Source organism: Tamandua tetradactyla, chromosome 7 (genome assembly GCF_023851605.1).
Source record: "Tamandua tetradactyla isolate mTamTet1 chromosome 7, mTamTet1.pri, whole genome shotgun sequence".
Classification (NCBI taxonomy): Eukaryota; Metazoa; Chordata; class Mammalia; order Pilosa; family Myrmecophagidae; genus Tamandua; species Tamandua tetradactyla.
The window spans coordinates 107,788,328-107,807,763 of NC_135333.1; the positions used below are offsets into that span (position 1 = coordinate 107,788,328).

The 19,436-nt window shown below is 45.3% G+C and overlaps 1 protein-coding gene across 1 annotated transcript in view; it reads right to left on the bottom strand.

The window, feature by feature from the left end:
• Positions 1 to 13,965: 13,965 nt before the first annotated feature.
• VDR (vitamin D receptor) overlaps positions 13,966 to 19,436 on the bottom strand; it is a 56,633-nt gene continuing 51,162 nt past the window's right edge. The window contains exon 11 of the mRNA XM_077170684.1: positions 13,966 to 19,198. Coding sequence (XP_077026799.1) covers positions 18,939 to 19,198 — 260 coding nt within the window. The 3' untranslated portion in view covers positions 13,966 to 18,938. The remainder of the gene's footprint in view (positions 19,199 to 19,436) is intronic.

Sequence of the window (19,436 nt, forward strand, 5' to 3'; positions counted from 1 at the left end):
AGGAGATCCAATGCTCTGGAGTGGCTCTAGGTGACTGTTTCCCAAGAATAACTGGGCATCCATGGGGACAACCTCAGGAGAGTCAAGCCCCAGCTCAGATAGCCTTATGAAGTCAAGGACTAAAGGAATTGCCCAGGAAAGGTGGCTTTGCTTTGCCTCATTTTGCCTGGTAGAGACTGGCCACTTAGAATCTGTCCTGAGGTATCTGGTTGGACCTTTGGCTGACCCACATCTTCATAGGGCCTGTACCTATCTCTGCGTCGCCTGTCATTCCAGTGGTGCTTGCCTCCTCAGCCTGGAGCCCCATGTTTCACCCACTGAGAGGGTCAAGACCAGCACTGTCCAATAGAAACATAATGTGAGCCACATATGTGACTTTAAATTTTCTAGTAGCCGCACTAAAAAAGATAAACAGGTGAAATTAACTTAATAATTATTTATATAATCCAATACATTTCAATAGAATAATTTCAGTGTGCAATAAATATAAAAAATCATTAATGAGATATTATATGTTTTTTTTTCAGACTAAGAAAAAGAACTTTGAAATCCAGTGTGCATTTTGTATTTACGGCACATTTCAATTTGGATGAACCACATTTCAAATGCTCAGTGGTCGCATATGGCTAGTGGCTACTGCATTGGACTGCACAGGTCTAGATGACCTGTTGGCTTAACCTCTTCTTCACCCTTTACAATTCCTTACTGGCAAGGAGGTGTCCAAGAAGTGGAGGAGGCTGCCGAGGTCGATGGTTGAGGGTTAATTTGCTCTAGGAAGCAGCCACCCACTTTGGCTTTCAAGCGTCTAGAGCTAGAGCCAGTCCTAGGATGATGAGCTGGGGTCATAAGTGAGAGCTGAGGTTGTAGGCATGGATGAGATCACTAGAGTCGGGGGTGGAGGTGAGAGGAAAGGAGGAAAGGATAGGGAACTGGAAGTATGCTAAATATAGAAACTGAGAAAACAAAGATTTCAGGTGGGTAGAGGGGTAGAAGCCAGAGAAGGAGGCTGAGAGGGAGCATGGGGAGATTTCAACGAAGCAGGAGAAAGTTCCGTGTCAAAATCCAAAGTGGGAGAGAATGTCAAGAGGGAGGGATGTGCGTATGATTGCAAGCAACAGTGTTTTAAAATCATCCTTACAGAGAAAGCTCCCACAAGTTGACGAGAAGCACTGAAACAGTAGTAGACCCAAGTTCAAAGCACAGAAACAAACTTTTCAGGGAAAGAGGAAACACAGCTAGTGAGCAAAGGTGGGAGAATGCTCAGCCTCATCGTAATAAAAGAAATGACAATTAAAACAGGATGAAGGTAGGTGCCATTTTCAAACCTTGGCAAGTGTGAGGCAAGGTGTGTATGTTACTGGTAATGGTGTAACCTCTTTTGAAATCATTTTGACAATGTATAGTAAGAGCTATAAAATGCTTTTACCCCTTGACTCAATAACCCCACTCTGGGAACTGTGCCCTAAACTGGATTTCAATAATCAAAATTTGGGGAGGTGTGTCAGAATAGGTGCATAATTATGTTACCAGCACATTCTTTATTATATGGAAAATTAGAAAAAGTTTGAACACCTACAATTGGAAAATTGTGAGTTAAATTATGATGTTTCCACTTAGAAAATGATGAAGCTGTTAAAAAGATGAAAAAGATGTTTATGAGTGCAGCATGGCATCACAGGAGAATATGGCTTTGTGCATGTTCTATGATGCAACTGTACGAAAAACACATAAGCATGGAAGGAAAAATGAGAGGAAATAATGTGCCATACTTAATGATTATGTAGGGTGGTATGAGTATGCGTGTTTTTGTTATTTCATAATGGCCAAAACTGCGAAGAGCTGTGGAGAGTGGGGACAAGGCTGGACGGCAGCCTAGACTTGACTATGAGGTGGTCAGTGGCCACCTACCAAGGTCACGAATTTCGTCATCTAACAAGCATTTACTTAGCTCCAGTGTGATCACGCTGTCGCTGTGAAAATCAGCTCTGCCTGTCCTGATAAAAGGAAAGCCCACTCTGAGGGGCACTGGCCAAGTGCTCACCCCAGATTTCCCATCTGGATTCCAGGGTGTTCTGTCCACTAGAGATTCCTGGGGCTCCATTAACTCTTCCGCTGCAGTTGAGCATAAGGCTTTGTCCTGAGCCTGGGGGGGCCCCCCCCCGAAGGCAGGACCCAGGGAGGAGAAGAGCAGGCCCTGGGGGAGGGGAACAGTGGGCCAAAGCCAGGTTGGGGGAGGAGTGGTTGGGGGAGTGATGGGGGCTCCCCAAGGAGCTTAGGGGATGTGAGGGCTGCTCTGCTCTGGGGGAGGGGTTGGCGGGCTGTGGTCGGCCACCTGCTGTTTCACATCACCCCAAAGGTGACGGGGCTGTGGGTGGGTGGGTCATCACCTCCACCGCCCCCCACAGGAACTCTACCTGGGTCCCCACCTACAGGCACCATCCGGCCCCCAGGCAGCCTCCTGCTCCTCCTCCCTCAGCTCTCTTCCTACAACGACACGCTGGGGCCTTGAAATAACACATCTTTATTTACGCCACATAATTTGCCTATGATTCATTTGTTGTTGAGAGGCATTAAAAATTCCAGTCCCTGCTCCCAAGCAAGCATCAGTCCTTGCTCCACTCCACTTCCCACGGTGTCTGCCCCAGCTCTTACCCCATCCTGGCCTCCTGACCCTCAGCCTCCACCTCCTCAGTATCCCCCCCTCTCAGCACCTCTGGCCCCACAATGGGACCCACCCCCACCTCCTCCCTCACTTGGCCTCCTGAGTGGGAGGGGCTGGGGCTGGGAATGGACTGGATCATACCCACTTCCCCAGCACAGACTCTGGCCCGAGGCTGCCCTGCTGGGAAGGCCTAGAGCCTTAAGACTTGAGATGACTTCACAGGAGCAGGAAGCCCTGGAAAAGGAAAGTTTCCCTTTGCCTAGAAGCAGGAAGCTGTGGCACCCCAGCCCCAGAGGCAGCCTCTTTCTGCCACGTCCCCCAAGCCCCCCACTTCCTCGGGCTGAATTATCCTCACAACCCAAGGCCTGATCCCTGGGCCCCTTCCCCTCACTCTTGCCTGGGGTATCGAGTTTCCCCTGCACAAGCATGTGCATGTGCGTGTGTGTTGGGGGTTAAGAAGAGCTGTCTTCTCACACCCTCATTACCCAGTAAGGCCTAGGGGGGCCCCCTTTCTTGCCCTCCCCAGGGGAACCTAGGTGAGTCAGGAAGCTAGAAGTGGGGGGAGGCAGGGGAGGAAGAGGACAGGGGGCGAGGGCGCTGCTGGGAGCTGGGTTGGGGGCGAGGGGAACTGCTGTGGTTGGGTTATCTGATGTGAAGAGCCAGGTGTGTAGCTTTGGGGCTCCGGGGATGGGGGAAGAGTGGCCTAAGAGGCAGAAACTGCCAAAGCGGTGGGGAGACACAGAGAGTCAGAGACACAAAAGATGGAAGGCGAGGAGCGCAGCACTGGGTCACAAGGAAGACCAAGGGAGACCCCGGGATCTCTACCTTCAGAGACCTGCCTTCCGCCTCAAGCTCTGGAGAGTAGGGGTGGGGCTGTCACAGTGCCGCCCTTGGTCCTAGATCTAGCTAGGACCTTGGCCCCTGCCCTCCCCAGTCCCTGCTCCAGGAGAAGCAGGCAGCCTCCTTAACCCCGCATGGCAGAGGTTGTGTGAGGGGTTGTGTGTGTGTTGGGGGCAGTGGGGCTGAGGTCCTGCCTTATCCACGAATCAGAGCAGTTGGAGACAGTTGAGGGTCTGTAATCTCGGTTGAGGGTTGACGGGTGGAGAAGGCTTTGCAGGAGGAGATAATGGGACGGAGCTGAGTGCCCCAGTGCCAGGCGCCCCTCAGCTGCATCTCCACCACCAGCTCCTCCTACCTCAGGCCAGCTCAGCCTCAAGCCAGGAGCTGCCCAGCCTGCACCACAGGGCTGGAGAGGGAGCAGGTCCGTGGGCATCACAGGCTGGGCCAGGGCACCCGCTCTCCTCAGAGCCCAGCAATGGTGTCAGTTCCGATCCTCACAAGAGGGGTCCACCTTTGAGCCCCAACATCTACTTCTTCCAACCCTCACTTGGGATGTGCGCATATTGTGGGGCTGGAGGGTGCTGGGTCCCCTTGGGTTGAAAAGGAGAAGATATCTGGTTAAAGGAGAGGCTCACCAGATGAAGATGCAAATTATAATAATAAAGGCTGGTCTTTATTGAGCATTTACTGTGTGCCAGGTGCCACTCTAAACACTACATATTAACTCATTTAGTCCTCACAACACCTATGAAGGAAGTACTATTATGATCCTCGCTTTATCAATGAGAGGGCCAGGGAGGGTACACAAATTGCCAATGGTCCCACAAGGTTGGAAGCAGGAGGGTCAGGGTTCAAATTCTGGCCCCCGCTCTGCGCCATTTCCACTGCTAACTGCTGCCCTAGACGTGGCCTTGCCAGGCACCATGCTTATTACTTCAAGAAGAATAGGATCCCCCACTCAGAGTTGAGGAAACAGAGGCTCAGGGAGCTCACGTCATTTCCCAAAGTTGCACAGCTAACAGGAGACACCAGTAGTATTTGAGGGCGACCAGGCCCTCAGATACTCTGCTTCTCTTAGGGCCAGTGAGCAGGGTGGAGGGGGGCTCTGGGCCGGCTGCATAGTAGGAGGAGTTGTGATAAGAATTTGCTGAATGAATGAGCAGACAACGGTCATCTTCCAAGGCAAAAGGATTGCCGAAGCCACTGATATCCTCTTCGTCCACACCTCTACCACCTCAAGTCCTTCCTGTCAACACAGGGGGCCTCTTGGGGTGGGGTCCCTATCAGGACGGAAGTGCAGCTGGCTTCTCCCCCAGCCCCTTTATCACTCAGTCCCAGGACTGCTCCACAAACCCCGCCCTGCCGCTCCCCTGGGGCTCCCGGATGGAAGATGGTGAGAAGTTTAAATCAGTGACGGCTGGAAGTGGGGCTAGAGGAAGCAGAGGAAACAGAAAGGCCGTCAGGAAGGTTTCCCTGGCATCCTTAACCTGGTGCCCACAGTCCTGCAGGCTGGGCTGCCTCTCCTGACAGGCTCCTTCATCTATTGGGCTGCCCTGGTGGGCAAAAGGAGAAACAGGCACTGGGCGCTGACACCGTCAGGGACCCTGTCCTTGCCTGAGGCCTGGCCCGACGCTGGCTGTTCCCAAGGTTTACAGGTGTCTGCGAGACTTTTAATTAGACACGATTGGGTCAGAGTGGCACGGGCCTGTCCAGAAAATCAGTAGGATTCTGGATGCAGGTTAGAGGGCAGTGGGGAGGCCCCAGGGTGCTCAATAAGTCGCATCTGTGACTTCTTCATTCTCCTCCCAGACACAGACGCCCACCACCCCCAGAGCTGACTGGGACTTCTCTCTTCCTCCTCTCAGCATCCAGTATCAGGATGGCAATGACTTTCTTTCCTGGGTCCAGCTCAGGTGGAATTCGCAGAACAATCCAGGTTGGAATTTGATACTTGATCCACCCCTTCCTGTATCTCCTAGATCAGATATCCTGGGATCCCTGAAACTTGGCTCAGATCTGGTCTAATTCTATAAGAGTGTTCAGACTTGGTGTGGGACTGTTGGATCCCGAAGAGGGAGGGGCTGTGAAAACATTGACCATTTCCCCAAATTCCTGTGAATGCCTGGGTCTCTCCAATTACTCTTATCACCCATCCCCTTATTTTTTCTTAGGTAGGTGAGGTCTTGAGCAACTGAACCCAAATATGTATCTGGCTAATGCACTGATGACAGCTCACAGGAGGACATGGTCATCAGCTCTCAGTCAATGCTGTAATCTATGATTTGATGAACATGTAGATGGTCTGCAGACCTAATTTTTGCAGGCGGCAAAGCTGGGAGGGATGGCCAGAATATTAGATAACAAAATGAGGATTCTAAATATTTGAGCAGCCTAAGCAGTGGGATCAATTATATCAGGAAAAGTTGCACAGGGATAAGTACCGAGTTCCACAGTTCGGTCCCAAAGCCCGCATTGTTCAAGCATAGAATGGGAACAGATGTGGCCGAGTCTTCAGAGAGGTTGTTAGTGTGTAGGTTCTGAAGCCACAGGGACTTAACTTCTCAGTTTCCAAAGTTCAAGAAAAGACATTTAAATTTGCATAAGTCTGTTAGCATTTCATTTTCTAGCAGGGACCCAAACATTTTAAAAACTTGACATCTGTGGTGAAGACCAGATCTTCTCTATGCTAGCAGAAGTGGGTAGCACATTGCCTTATATTCATTCGTTCATCCATTCATTCAGCAAACATTTATAGAATCCCTACTTTGTTCCAGTCTGGTAGGAAGCCCTAAAAGGCAAAACAGTAAGATAAAACACAGTACAATGCACAGTTCGTTCTAGAATAGAGTGGGAGTACAATGCTACCCAGATGAGGAGAGCAGGGGTTACAGGATATTGAAGGTCAGGGGGTAGAATTTGTGAAAGACGTGAAGCCTGAGCTGGAAGTCTGAAGGAGGAGTGGGAAGGAGTTTGTCTGGTTGAGAAGAATGGGGGATAAGGAACAAGGGGAGGGCATCTCAATTCAAGGAATCAAGGCATAGAAAGGTGTAAAGCAGAGGGTCTCAAAGTATCATCGGGGGACCCCTGTGGGCTCCTGAAACCCTGTCAGGGGATCTGCAAGGTCAAAACTATTTTCATAACATTACCAAGACATTATTTGCCTTCTTTATCCTGTCTCTCACAAGCATACAGTGGAATTTTCTAGAGGATGCATGATGTGATATTGCAACATTGAATGCAGAGGCAGACATGAGACTCTAATTGCAATTAAGCAATACCTTAAAAAGATTTGCAAAAATTAGAACAATACCGGGCGGGCCACAGTGGCTCAGCAGGCAGAGTTCTCATGTGCCATGCCAGAGACATGGGTTTGATTCCCCGTGCCTCCCCATGAAAAAAAAAAATTAGAACAATACCTTCTCACTGAATTTATTTTGTTTTGAAAAAAGGTTATTTTTAAATAAAAATTTGTTATGTTAACTTGCTATGGGGTCATAATTGTTACTTTAAAAGATTATATATATATATGTATTTTAAATCTGTTTTTATTTTTAACATGGTTAATATTGAAAGACAGAACCGACATAAACCTCTTTGGGGTTTCCTGTTTTTAATTTAAGCGTGTAAAGGGGTCCTTAGATCAAAATGTGTGAGAACTGCTTGCTCAGAGGCAGGCCATTGAGGGAACCTTCAGAGAACTGCAGGTAGTGGCTTGAGTTTCAGTATCTAGAAAGGTGACACAGGACTCTGGAGAGGTAGGCTGGGCAGATCACGGTGGGCTTTATACCTTGTTAAAGAAGCAAGGTTTCAATACATGCTCGATAAATAAATGAGAAATGCTGAGGAAAGAAATACAAAGATCAAACCTTGAAACTCATACTGATGTCCCTTTTCTGGGACATGAGCCACTCCTTACTTACCAAAGAAAATGGACATCAGTTATAAGTGGGTAACATGTGCATAGTGAAGTCTGTTGTGGTGGTGGTAAACTGGCAAAAAAGACCATAATTGAAAAAAGCTGGGAGCAGTAGTAACTAGAGTTTCATATTTCAGATTTACGTTCCTACCTTCCCATCTCTTTTCCTACATTTTCCCCCCCAGGCCAGTCTTATGTGGCTGTGGCCAACTTGGCTTATCAAGTGGCACACCTGTCCCCTAGCGGCCAGATAGCACAATGACAACTTCTTCCTGCTCTGATAGAGATATTCATGGAACAGGAGGCCATAGCTCCAGACAAAGGGAGAGATCAACAGAGAGCAGTCTAGGGCTAATCCAGAGGGCCCAGTAAAGATTAGTGATCAGAGGATGGGAGCAGTGTCACCTCTCTGATGAAAACTTAGTTGATCATCCTTCCACTTTGCAACCTAATAATGAAGATAGCCAACACTTATAAGTGATTACTACTTGCCAGGAACCATGGTCAGTTTTACACAGATTATATCACATGAGATTCACCAGGACCCTACGAGGTAGGTACTATTATTGTTGTCATTTTATAGATGAATAAACTGAGGCACAAAAACCTTAAGTAAATAATCAATGGGTCAAAGAAGAAATCACAAACAACATTAGGAAATATCTTGAGGTGAATGAAAACAGAAACACAACATACCAAAACTTTGGGATGCAGTAAAAGCAGTGCTTAGAGGGAAATGTATAGCTGTAAATGTTTATAAAAAAATAAAGATCTGAAGTCAGAACTAGAAAAAGAAGAGCAAACTAAATAAGAAGAGCAAACTTATTCCCAAAATGAGAATAAGTAAAGAAATAATAAAGATTAGAGTGGAAAGAAGTGAAAGAGAGAATAGAAAAATCAGAGAGAATTGCTGAAATGAAAAGCTGGTTCTTTGAAAAGATCAGTGAAATTGACAAATCTTTTAGCTAGCCTGACAATGCAAAAAAAGAAAGCGGATACAAATCTTTAAAAATCAGAAATAAACATGGGACATTACTACTGACCTTACAAAAATAAAATGGATTATAAGAGGATACCATGAAAAAATGTATGCCAGCAAGCTAGATAACCTAGATGAAATGGACAAATTCCTAGAAACACACAAATTATCTAATCTGGCAAAAAAAGAAATAGAAGTTCTCAACAGATAAGTAAAGAGATCATATCAGTAATCAAAAACCTCCCAACAAAGAAAAGTTCAATACCAGATGGCATTCTTGGTGATTTTTACCATATATTCAAAGAATAATTAGCAGTCTTGCTTAAACTCCTTCAAAAAAATCAAAGAGGAGGGAACACTCTTCAACTTATGCTTTGAGGCCAGCCTCTCCCTACTACCAAACCCATATAAGATATCACAAGAAAAGAAAATTACACGCCAATATCATTTATGAATATAGATGCAAAAGTCCTGGATAAAATGCTAGCAGACTAAATTCAACAGCACATTAAAAGGATTATATACTAGGAACAAGTGGGATTTATCCCAATAATGCAAAGGTGGCTCAACAGAAGAAAATCGTTTGATATTATACAGCACATTAGTAGAATGAAAGGAAAAAAGTCACAAACCAGCGCTCTTTCTTAATTAAAAAAAATTCAGAAAAATAGGAACAGAAGGAAATTTCCTCAACATGATAAAGGGCATGGGGGCAGGTTCAGTTATGTATCCCAGAAAGAACATGTTCTTAATCTTAACCCACCTTCCTTGGATATGGACCCACCGTAAAAAGGACCTCTTGGAAATGTCAGTTCAGTTAAGTACAGTCAACTGACTAAGGATGGGTCTCAAACCTATTACTAGAGGCCTTATAAGGAGAAAAGCCATGGGGAGAAGCCAAAAGCCAGAAGTTAGTGGGAACCTGGAAGAGAATAGAGAGGACATCATCATTGTACTGGGAATCTAGCGAGAGAAATTAGACAAAAAAAAAAAAAAAAAAAAAGAAAGAAAGAAAGAAAAAGAAATAAAAGGCATCCAAATGGGAAAGGAAGAAGTAAAACTATCACTATTATCACTATTTGCAGATGACATAATCCTATATATAGGAAATCCCAAAGTATTTACATGAATACTATAGAACAAATAATTGAATTTGGCAAAATGGCATGGTACAAGGTCAACACACTCAAATCATTGGTGTTTCTATACACTAGCAGAAAACAGTCCTACAAGAAAACAATTTCATTTCCAATAGCAACTGAAAGAGTAAAATATGTAGGAGTAAATCTAATCAAGGGTGTAAAGGACGTATACACAGAAAACTACAGAGCGTTATTGGAAGAAATTAAAGAAGACTTAAAGAAATGGAAAGATATTCCCGGCTCATGAATGGGAAGACAATTTCATCAAGATGTCAGTGGTTACCCAAAGCAATTTATAGATTTAATGTCATTCCAATCAAAATTCCAACAGACTTCTTGGCAGAAATGGAAAAGCTAAGCACCAAATTCACATGGATGGGTAAGGAACCAAAATGCTTTTCAAAAACATTTTGAAACAGAAGTATGAAATTGGAGGACTCACACTTTCTGATTTCAAAACTTATTACAAAGCTGCAGTAATCTGAACAATGTGGTACTGGCCACAGGACAAAGATAAAGACCAATGGAATAGAACTGACAGCTCAGAAGTAAACCCTAACATGTATGGCCAATTGATTTCTAAGAAGGGTTTCCCTCAATAGGGAACGAACAGTCTCTTCAACAAATAGTGATGGGAAAATTGGATATACAATCTTCAATTGGATATGCAAAAGATTGAGAGTGTACCCCTACCTCACATAAAAACAAAAATCAATTCAAAATGAATCAATAACTTCAACATAAGAGGTAAAACTATAAAACTCTTAAAAGAAAACATAGGAAAATATCTTTAGGACCTTCTGTTAGGCAACAGAATCTCAGACTTTACACCAAATGCTTGAGCAATAAAAGAAAAAAATAGATAAATTGGATTTAATCAAAACTGAAAAGCTTTTTTTACATCAAAAGACATTAACAATAAAGTGAAAAGACAACTTTCATAATGGAAGAAAATATTTGGACACCATATATCTGATAGGGGGTTAACATCCAGAAAATATAAAGAACTAGAACTCAATAACAAAAAGACAAACAATAAAAGATGGGGGGTGGGGCACGGCAAGACTTGAATAGACATTTCTCCAAGGAAGATATACAAATAACTAACAAGCACATGAAAAGAAATTGCAGATCAAAGCCACAATGAGAAACCACCTCAGTTTCACTGGTATGGTTATATTTTGGGGTGGGTATGGCTATTTTTTGGGGTTAGCATTAGAATGCTCAGAGACCTTTAATGAAATAAGTGCAATTACATAAATATAAAAACAAATAACAAGGGTGACACCTATTTCAAAACTAAAAAGACCAAGGAACTATCTTTACCTGTATAAAGCATTTACATGTATACCATTTGTATGATTTTTAAGTGAGAGGCCTAATAGTCAATAAATCGATGGGATCACACACAGTTCACTTAATAAAATATTTCTCGTTATACAAGATTCTAATCTGTGTATTTGATGATACCAGCAAGAAAAATAGAACTGAGCATTGTGGGTCAGTTCACACTCTTCATTATACCGTCCAAAAAATTCTAAATCTCATCACATTGTGAATCTTTAGAATCTCCCAGGCATCTGCACTGTCCCACAGGATTTGCGTTATCCAATTCACATTATACTAAAAAACAAAACAAACAAAAAACCCCTATCATATGCATGTTCTTATTATCCCCATTTTTTTTTGAGCATCACATTTTTATTTACTACTTTAAATATCAGTGATTACCTTGTGTCAAAGGCATGTGGAATGGCTATTATTTTAAAAATGGATAATAACAAGCATTGGGGAGGATATAGAGAAATAGGAGCCCTTATACGTTGTTGGTGGACATATAAAATGGTGCAGCCATTGCAGAAAACAATTTGGTGGTTCCTCAGAGTGTTAAGTACAGTTACCGTACGACTCGGCAATCCCGTTCCTATGTGTATACCACAAAGAATTGAAAGCAGGGACTTGAACAAATATTTGTTCATAGCAGCATTATTCACAATAGCCACAAGTTGGAAGCAACCCAAGTGTCCATCAAGAGGCGAATAGATGAACTAAAGGTAGTATATACATACAATGGAATATTATTCAGCTGCTAAAAGGAATGAAATTCTGGTACATGATACAACATGGATGAACCTTGAAGTCATCATGTTGAGTGAAAAAAGCCAGAGCAAAAAGGACAGATATTGCATTATTATACTCATTTGAAATAGCTGGAATATGCAAATTCATAGAAACAGAAAGTAGAGTACAGTTTATCAGGGCAGGTAGAAAGGTGAATGGAGAGTTAACACATAATGGGCATAGGGTTTCTATTTGGGGGATGGAAAAATTTTGGTAATGGTTGGTGGTATTGATAGTACAACTTTGAAATATGATTGATGCCACTACATTGGATGCTTAGAAGTGGGTGAGGTGGAAAATTTTATATTCTCTCTCTATATAACCACAATTTAAAAAGTGTTTAAATGTAATATATGATCCTGGATTGGATCCAATAATGGAGGAAAAATGCCCAAGGAATAATATTGGGATAATTGAAAAAAAAAGGAATATAGATTGATTATGCCTTACATCAATGTTAAATTTCTTGAACTTTTAACTGTACCTGATGTGGTTCCATGAAAGTATTAAGTGGTAAAGAGGCATAATGTTTGCAACCTACTCTCAAATGTTTAAAAACATATACATAGATTAATATTATTATCTATTAATAAATAGGTATATAGATAGAATGATATACAAATGTTGCAAAATGCTACAGGTTGGTAAATCCCGGTGTCTGGGTAGGGGGTATTTTGTTTACTGTATATTGTTTTTCTATTGTTTTTGCAACTTTCCTGTAAGTTTGAAATTATTTCCAAATGAGAAGTCAAAAAAAAAAAAATCCAAACCATTAAGTCATACATGTAACAGGTTCACACAACTAGTAAGTGGCAGAGGTAGGACTAGAACCCAGGCAGTTGATGCCGCTGTTAAACTTTGTAGCTTCTGCTTGTACTGCTTTGTAATCGTTCATTTATAGGCATGTCCCATTGGACTGTGAGTTTCTTGGGGGCCGTGACTATCTTATTCTGTGCTTAGAAACACTGGAAGGACTGCATGACCTTAGAGGGATCCTGGGGGCCTCCCTCACCCCCAGCATGGAAGGTGCTCAGAGACTCCAGGCACAAGATTTTAGCCTCAGGAAGTCCTTGGCTGAGATGTGAGAACGTCAGATTCTTCCCTTGCTGTGACCCCAGAGGCAGTTGGAAAGCCAGAGAGCAGGTCCCTATCCATCCTGCCCACCTCTGGTAAACCACCCCAGGAGAGGTAAACCACCCCAAGGTGCCCTCAGTAGCAGGCACTCAGGGCCCTGCGTGACCTCGGTCAGCATTACAGAGGTAGAGAAAGGGCACCAGGAGGCAATAATGGAGACGGGAGGGGGAGAATGAGGACAAGCGGTTAGGGCCAACCTATCCTTAGAGGGTAGTAGCACCACCTAGTGGTCATGTTAGGATGACTTCAAAGAACACCAGATAATCCAGAACTGGGAGAAGGCCTGGGAGCTCATTTCTCGGGAGGGAGCTCCTGGGACTGTGGCTGTCCCCATTCCTACAGCCAAAGAGAATGGTCTGGGAGCTATCCAGGCCCTGCCTAAGGCAGAGAAGCCCACTCTAAAAGGGCAGGCCTGGTTGTACAAAATAGAAAGAAAACACCCCCAACCCTACCTGCCCTGGGCTGAACAAAGCTGCCAAGGTCCAGGCTGCTCCTGCTGGGGACAGCCTGTGTGCAATGACTAGTTGATGCGGGGATATCTTATATCCCCTGACTGGCTCCCTTTCCCCAGCTTGGGCAACCAGAAGAGCCATCCCAGCTTCAGATCTCTCCATACTGGTTAATTGAGATCTATTTGTGAGTTGTATTGCAGCCCAATTTCTCCCTCTGCCTGCCTGCTTCCCTCCTTCCATCAAAGTTGGTGATCTTGAGAGCACTTTCTAATAAACTCCCTGCACTCTGATCTACCTTTCAGAGTAGACATCCCTAGAACTGGACCTGCAACACTATCCTGTATATCATATTTCACATTCTGAATACAGATATGCAGAGCAGCGATCTAGAGAAGTGTCCTCTATGACCCATTGCCAACCCTCCGAGCTCCACACCCCGCTGTGCTTCTTGGTCACTTGGACACAGACTCCTCTTGCTTGACACCTGCAGGGCCAAGGGGCAGGCAGACCCCACCCTGCATGGACAGCATCCACAGACCCAATAGAAGTTATAGAAACTGACCTGGGGGCTCTAGCCACCCTGGACAGGCCCAGTCTGGTTGCCCCCAGGGCTGAAGAAATCTGTTTTTGCAGGCAAACCAGCACCCATATACCACAGGAAGCTCTGAGCCTACCAGCCCCATACCTGCAAGGTATTTTTCTTTTATATTTCTTCTGAGGAGTAGATTTATTCACAATAGTTCAGGTGCAGCATACCTGGATGTAATGGGAGGATGTTCCCTATACATTTTTAGATGATGTCAAACAGTTTTATGGCTGTTCTGCCCAACATATCAACATAAGCATGAATGGACCAGCATCCTCAGGGAGCCATCTACACTTAGAACTGGATGAGGACACATTGTGTGATCCACCACTGTCCAACAGAACTCTGGGGTGAGGAAATGCTTTCTATCAGTATTATCCTATCCAGCAGCCATAGGATTATTGAACATCTGAAGCATGGCTAGTGTGGCTGAAGAACTAAAGTTGTATTTTGATTTGATTTTGGTTAACTTAAATAGCCCCGTGTGGCTAGTGGTTACTTACTGAACAGCACAGCTGTAGAATGCAAACTTGGAATGTGTAAACTTAAAATCACTTTATCCCAACTATAAAACATTCCTAATGGCCATTCTTCTCAGCTTCCTCAGAGAAAGTTTATTATAATACACAACCTTGGAGATTTTGTGTTCCTCCAGTTCATCTATAAAAATGCTAGGTAAGATTCTCCTAACATCCTTTAAGGATTTCATTCTTTACACTTCTCCAGCCAGAGACATGTTCATTTATCCAGCTATTAATTTCTTTTCTCTAAGATCATTCATTTTCATGACAAAATAGCCCTCAAGCCTATCCCCAATTCTTCCTCTTCATCTCCCATTCCATCGCACAGTAACAAGTTTTAGCCTATTGTGCTGATTTGAAATTGTTGTGTACCCCTGAAAAGCCATGTTCTTTAATCCTCATTCAATATTGTTGGGTGGGATCTTTTTTATTATTTCCATGGAGAGGTAACCCCCCCGATTATGGATGGTACCTTTTGATTAGGTGGTTTCCATGGAGAAAAAAGTCTCCACCCATTCGAAGTGGGGTTGCTTACTAGAGCCCTGTAAGAGGGAACCATTTTGAAAAAAGCTTTAGTGCCAACAGAGCCCACACAGTCAGAGACCTTTGGAGATGCAGACGGAAGATGCCCCTGGGGACGCCTTATGATATGAGGAGAGAAAGCTAACAGCCTTCCCAGCTGATAGAGGTGTTCCAGATAGCACCAGCCTTTCTTGAGTGAAGGTAGCCTCTTGTTGGTGCCTTAATTTGGACACTTTCACCACCTTAGAACTGTAAACTTGCAATAGATTCTGTAATAGATTCTCCATTTAAATGTGGTTCTGTTTCTGGTGTATTACATTCTGGCAGCTTTAGTAAATTAAAACACCTATGGTTTGAAATTTTTTTCACACGCTTTTGAACAATTAAAGTAGATCAAATCCACAGGTTCCCAGGCCAACTTGTCCTAAATAAATACTTTGGTCAGGCATGATTTTCCTTTATAAAAATAACTATGCCGGTTAGTTATTTTTGTTGGCTATTTAGTAATGCTGTCCTTTATCGGAAATTCCACTTCCTTGGGAAACATAGGGGAAGAGGGGACATCAGCCAAACTCCAAGGGGCCTGCTGGAAATCCTGTTTATGCATTTTATGCATTAGAATTAATTTATAAGCCTCCAAACCTGAGCACAGCAGCCATTTTTAATACAACACATACATTTTTGCCAAGAGTTGCTGGTTTTATCCTTGAGGTGCTCAGGTAAGCACCACACTTGGTTAGGCCCAACACAATTGACTGAATACTTCCTGAGGGTAGAGCACTGTTTGATCCATCACCTCAAATTTTCCCATCATGGAGTGCACTGTAGAAATAGGAACCTTCCCATATTCTCTTTAGTAGAGAGGTGGCAAGACTGTCCATTGTTTGCCAAGCTCCTCAACTCAGTAGGAAGAAGTATAATATAGCAGTTATAGCAGTTGATTAATGGCTTCTGGAGCCAGCAGCCGAGGGTTCAAATCCCATCTCTGTCACTTACCACTAGTGCAGCTTTCGGCAAGTTATCCCCTCTGCCGAATACAGGTGATAACAGTCCATATCCCATAGGGTCCTTAAAAGGACAAAGCAAGTTGGTTTGCATCAGCATTTATTTATAGCAATTCTTTCAACAAGGTAAGTGCTGTTTAAGCACAAGCCATTGTTATCACCATAAGCAAAACTTTCTTCATTAGTTTATTTAACAAATGTCTGGCAAACTTTTTTCCTCTTTGGAAATCACTCAGGAGGTCCTAATTAAAGCCTTCCTTTGTTACTTTATTTCCTGCTTTCACCAAATCTGTAGTACTTTCCAGCACAGTTAGCCACACTTGATTTCTCCTACTTGCTTCTAGTTAGACAACAGGAAGATTTTTTTTTGTCTCCCAGAATCTTATTTTGCATTTTGGTGCCCACTTCCCTGGACCTCCAATAATATAGAGTCTTAGATTTATAAATGTCTACCTTCACGCATTCTCATTCTAAAACAGAATAAACAATAACATTTTCCTCTAATTTAACTCCCCTGAAGCCTCACTTTCCCCACTTCTCTTTTCCTCCCAGCTCCTGGATTTCCCTTTGGGAGGGGCATGGGTTACTGTGGGCTCCAGGGCTGAGTAACTGATATTCTTGGAGGGTCCACGAGTTTCCTGTAGAAGCCAGGGTCAGGGGAGGGTGGGGAAGGTGGAGACATTACGAAGACAGATGCACCTTATTGATAAGGCAACAGCATTATACAAGGCTGAGGCAGAGACCCCATCAGGCCAGGGCCACATGGCAGAGGGGGGGCGCATCTGATTCACATTGAGACACAGGCTGAGGTGCCCCCTCCTCCTCCTGATGGGTCATAGAGGTTACAACACAAGGAAGGAAGGGGTCCTGGATCTAGACTTGTTCTGTCCTAAAGCAAGGGACTGCATCCACCATCTGCGGAATGGAGAATGGAGCCTAAGGGCAACCACAGTGAAGTGAAAAGAGTACTGGACTATGAGTACAGAGTTTGGGTCCAGTCCTGGCTCTACTCCTAAGTAGTCATAGGAACTTGGGTTGGTCACGTCCTCCCCTAAGCGTCTGTTTTCTTTAATAAGGGGATTGACCTAGTTTAGTGATCTTTAAGCTTTTCTTCCCACTAAATAGCAAGCTGGACCAATGTGTTTTGCTGCTAAAATCAAATAACAAGGGTCTCTCCCTAATTTGTAAAGTGATAACAGTAAAAATAATAATTAATGTATATAATTTCACAATGTAAGTTTTCCCTCTATAAACATCTGTTAATCAGTGGTACCTGCAACCCTCTATATTAGAATGTAGTACTGAAAAAACCTCACGTCTAATGGATTTAAGATTAACCCATGTATATGGTATTCTGCAGTAAAAGATGTGCTGCCAGATGTTCGTCCATCTGCAGACTTAAGAGAAATACTGGGCCAGGTGGGCACCAATGGCTCTTCCAATGTTATGTCTGAGTCCTACTGGGGTTTTCAGGGGCCAACAGATGCAGGTGTAGATGCCCATCCCCTGGGGGCTTGGGCATCCATGTTCCCACTGACAGTAACTCCCTGTTGATGTAGCAATTGTGGCTGTGTCTCCCAAACTCCAATCACCATCTGAAGGACCCTCTATGACTCCTCGTGGAAGAACCCCCTTCTGTGCTGGTCCCACACTCCTACAACGCACCCTCACCAAGAAACTCCACCCAGGAGTTTCCCACCATCTGGGCTGGCTCAGCTGCAGAGGAGAACATCACATTTGAAATTATGTGCACCACCCTGCCCTCCCTCACAGGTCTCTTTTGACTTTTAGGAAACAGTGGAGTGATAAAAAGAAGGTAACCAGCCTTACATCACTCTGCCCTGCACGGTCTCTCTGTCAGGCACTTGAGGCCAACCCTTCTTCTCTCCACCCATACCCTGAGGAGGTTGGGGCAGTAGCTACTGGTTCTACCTGGGGAAGAGCAGTCTCAAAACCTAGGCAGGTGGGGAGAGCATGACTTGGGCTGTTGGGGGTTGAAACTTCTTCTCCATCCCAACCACCAGCTCCTCCCCATGTGAGAGGGCTCTAGAGGTTGGGATAGGCTTTCTCTCTCCTGGGTGGGGAGGTAAGGCACTGGTGGGGTGAGGGGTGATAATGATGCTGGATGCTATTCTGACTGGGGCAACTCAGTCCCGCCCCATGGACTGCTGGAGGGAGAGAGCTCCCACCACAGCCAACCTCCTAGATACCAGGCCATGGAGCGAGGGCTTGGTGACAGCCTCTTTGCCATCGTTTCTCTTCTGTGCGGCTAGATTGATCTATTCCCCACTGCCTAGACCCTGCTTTCTTCCCTCTTTGGGTCCCTCAGCAAGCGGGTTCTGGGCCAGTGGACCCAGTGATGGGGAGAAAGCCTGACTTACAGAGGTACTGCCAAGGGGATGGGTAAATGTGGAGCTGAAAGGTAGGCAAGAACCCTTTGGCCAGCAGAGGTGGGAGAGGGGGTAGTCATGAACTTGGTCACCTGTTTTTGGTCATCCTTGGCTGTAAGTGTCCTAGACTGGCCAGGATGGGAAGGCAAAGGGAGGAGGCCCTGTCATGGCACGTGGCTCTGGCACAGAACAGCTCAGGTGGTTGCAGGCTGAAGTGGAGGTGGATGGGTGTTGCAGGCCAGTTATTTATCATGAGTGGGGCAGGGGGAGAGGGATCCTCTCCAGGCTCTGGGCATGGGGAGCCTGGAGGGGGGAGAGGTACAGGTGTCTCTGTCCCTGAGGAATGGGTGTGCTTCTCCTGCCTGCCTTGCTCCCTTGGCTCCAACCAGCAGCCACTTTTGGGGAGGTGGCGGCATGTGGGGCTAGGCCCCGCCTTTCGGTCTCCGCCCTCTGCTCCCATTTGCGTTCCTTTGTCATACAAACAGCAATTCCTCATGACCGAGGTCAGGGACTGGGGGCAGCCTATGGCCAGCAGGAAAGGGGGTCCTGGTGTTTAGGTTGGACAGGAGAGAGGATGGGCCAGACAGGGAGAGGAGATGGGAGAGGAGGGGCTGAGCTCCAGAATGGGTGGGAAGGGGAGCAGCCCGGCCTGGCGCCACGCTGCCCTCATCAGGATATCTCGTTGCCAAACACCTCAAGCACAAGGGGTGTGAGCTTCATGCTGCACTCAGGCTGGAAGGAGAGGCAGCGGTACTGCTTAGAGTGCTCCTCGTTGAGGCTGCGCAGGTCCGCCAGCTTCTGGATCATCTTGGCGTAGAGCAAGTGGCTGCCGGGAGGCGGGTGGCGGCAGCGGATGTAGGTCTGCAGCGTGTTGGACAAGCGGTCCTGGATGGCCTCAATCAGTGCAGCGTCCTGCACCCCCGGTCGGTCTGTGGGCACAGGGAGGAGGCAGGAGGTGTCACAGGAGCTCCGAATGGACCCTTCACTGCCTAGTCTCTCCACCGGCCCTCCACCCACATAGACCCCCAACCCTCCTAGGCACCCCCACCTACGGCTGCTCACTTGTGACACCACTGCCCTGTCTAAGCCCTTCAACAACTTTCCACTGCATTCAGGATGAAGCTCAGGTTGTTTCTGGGATCCATCTGGCCCTGTCCATACCTCATC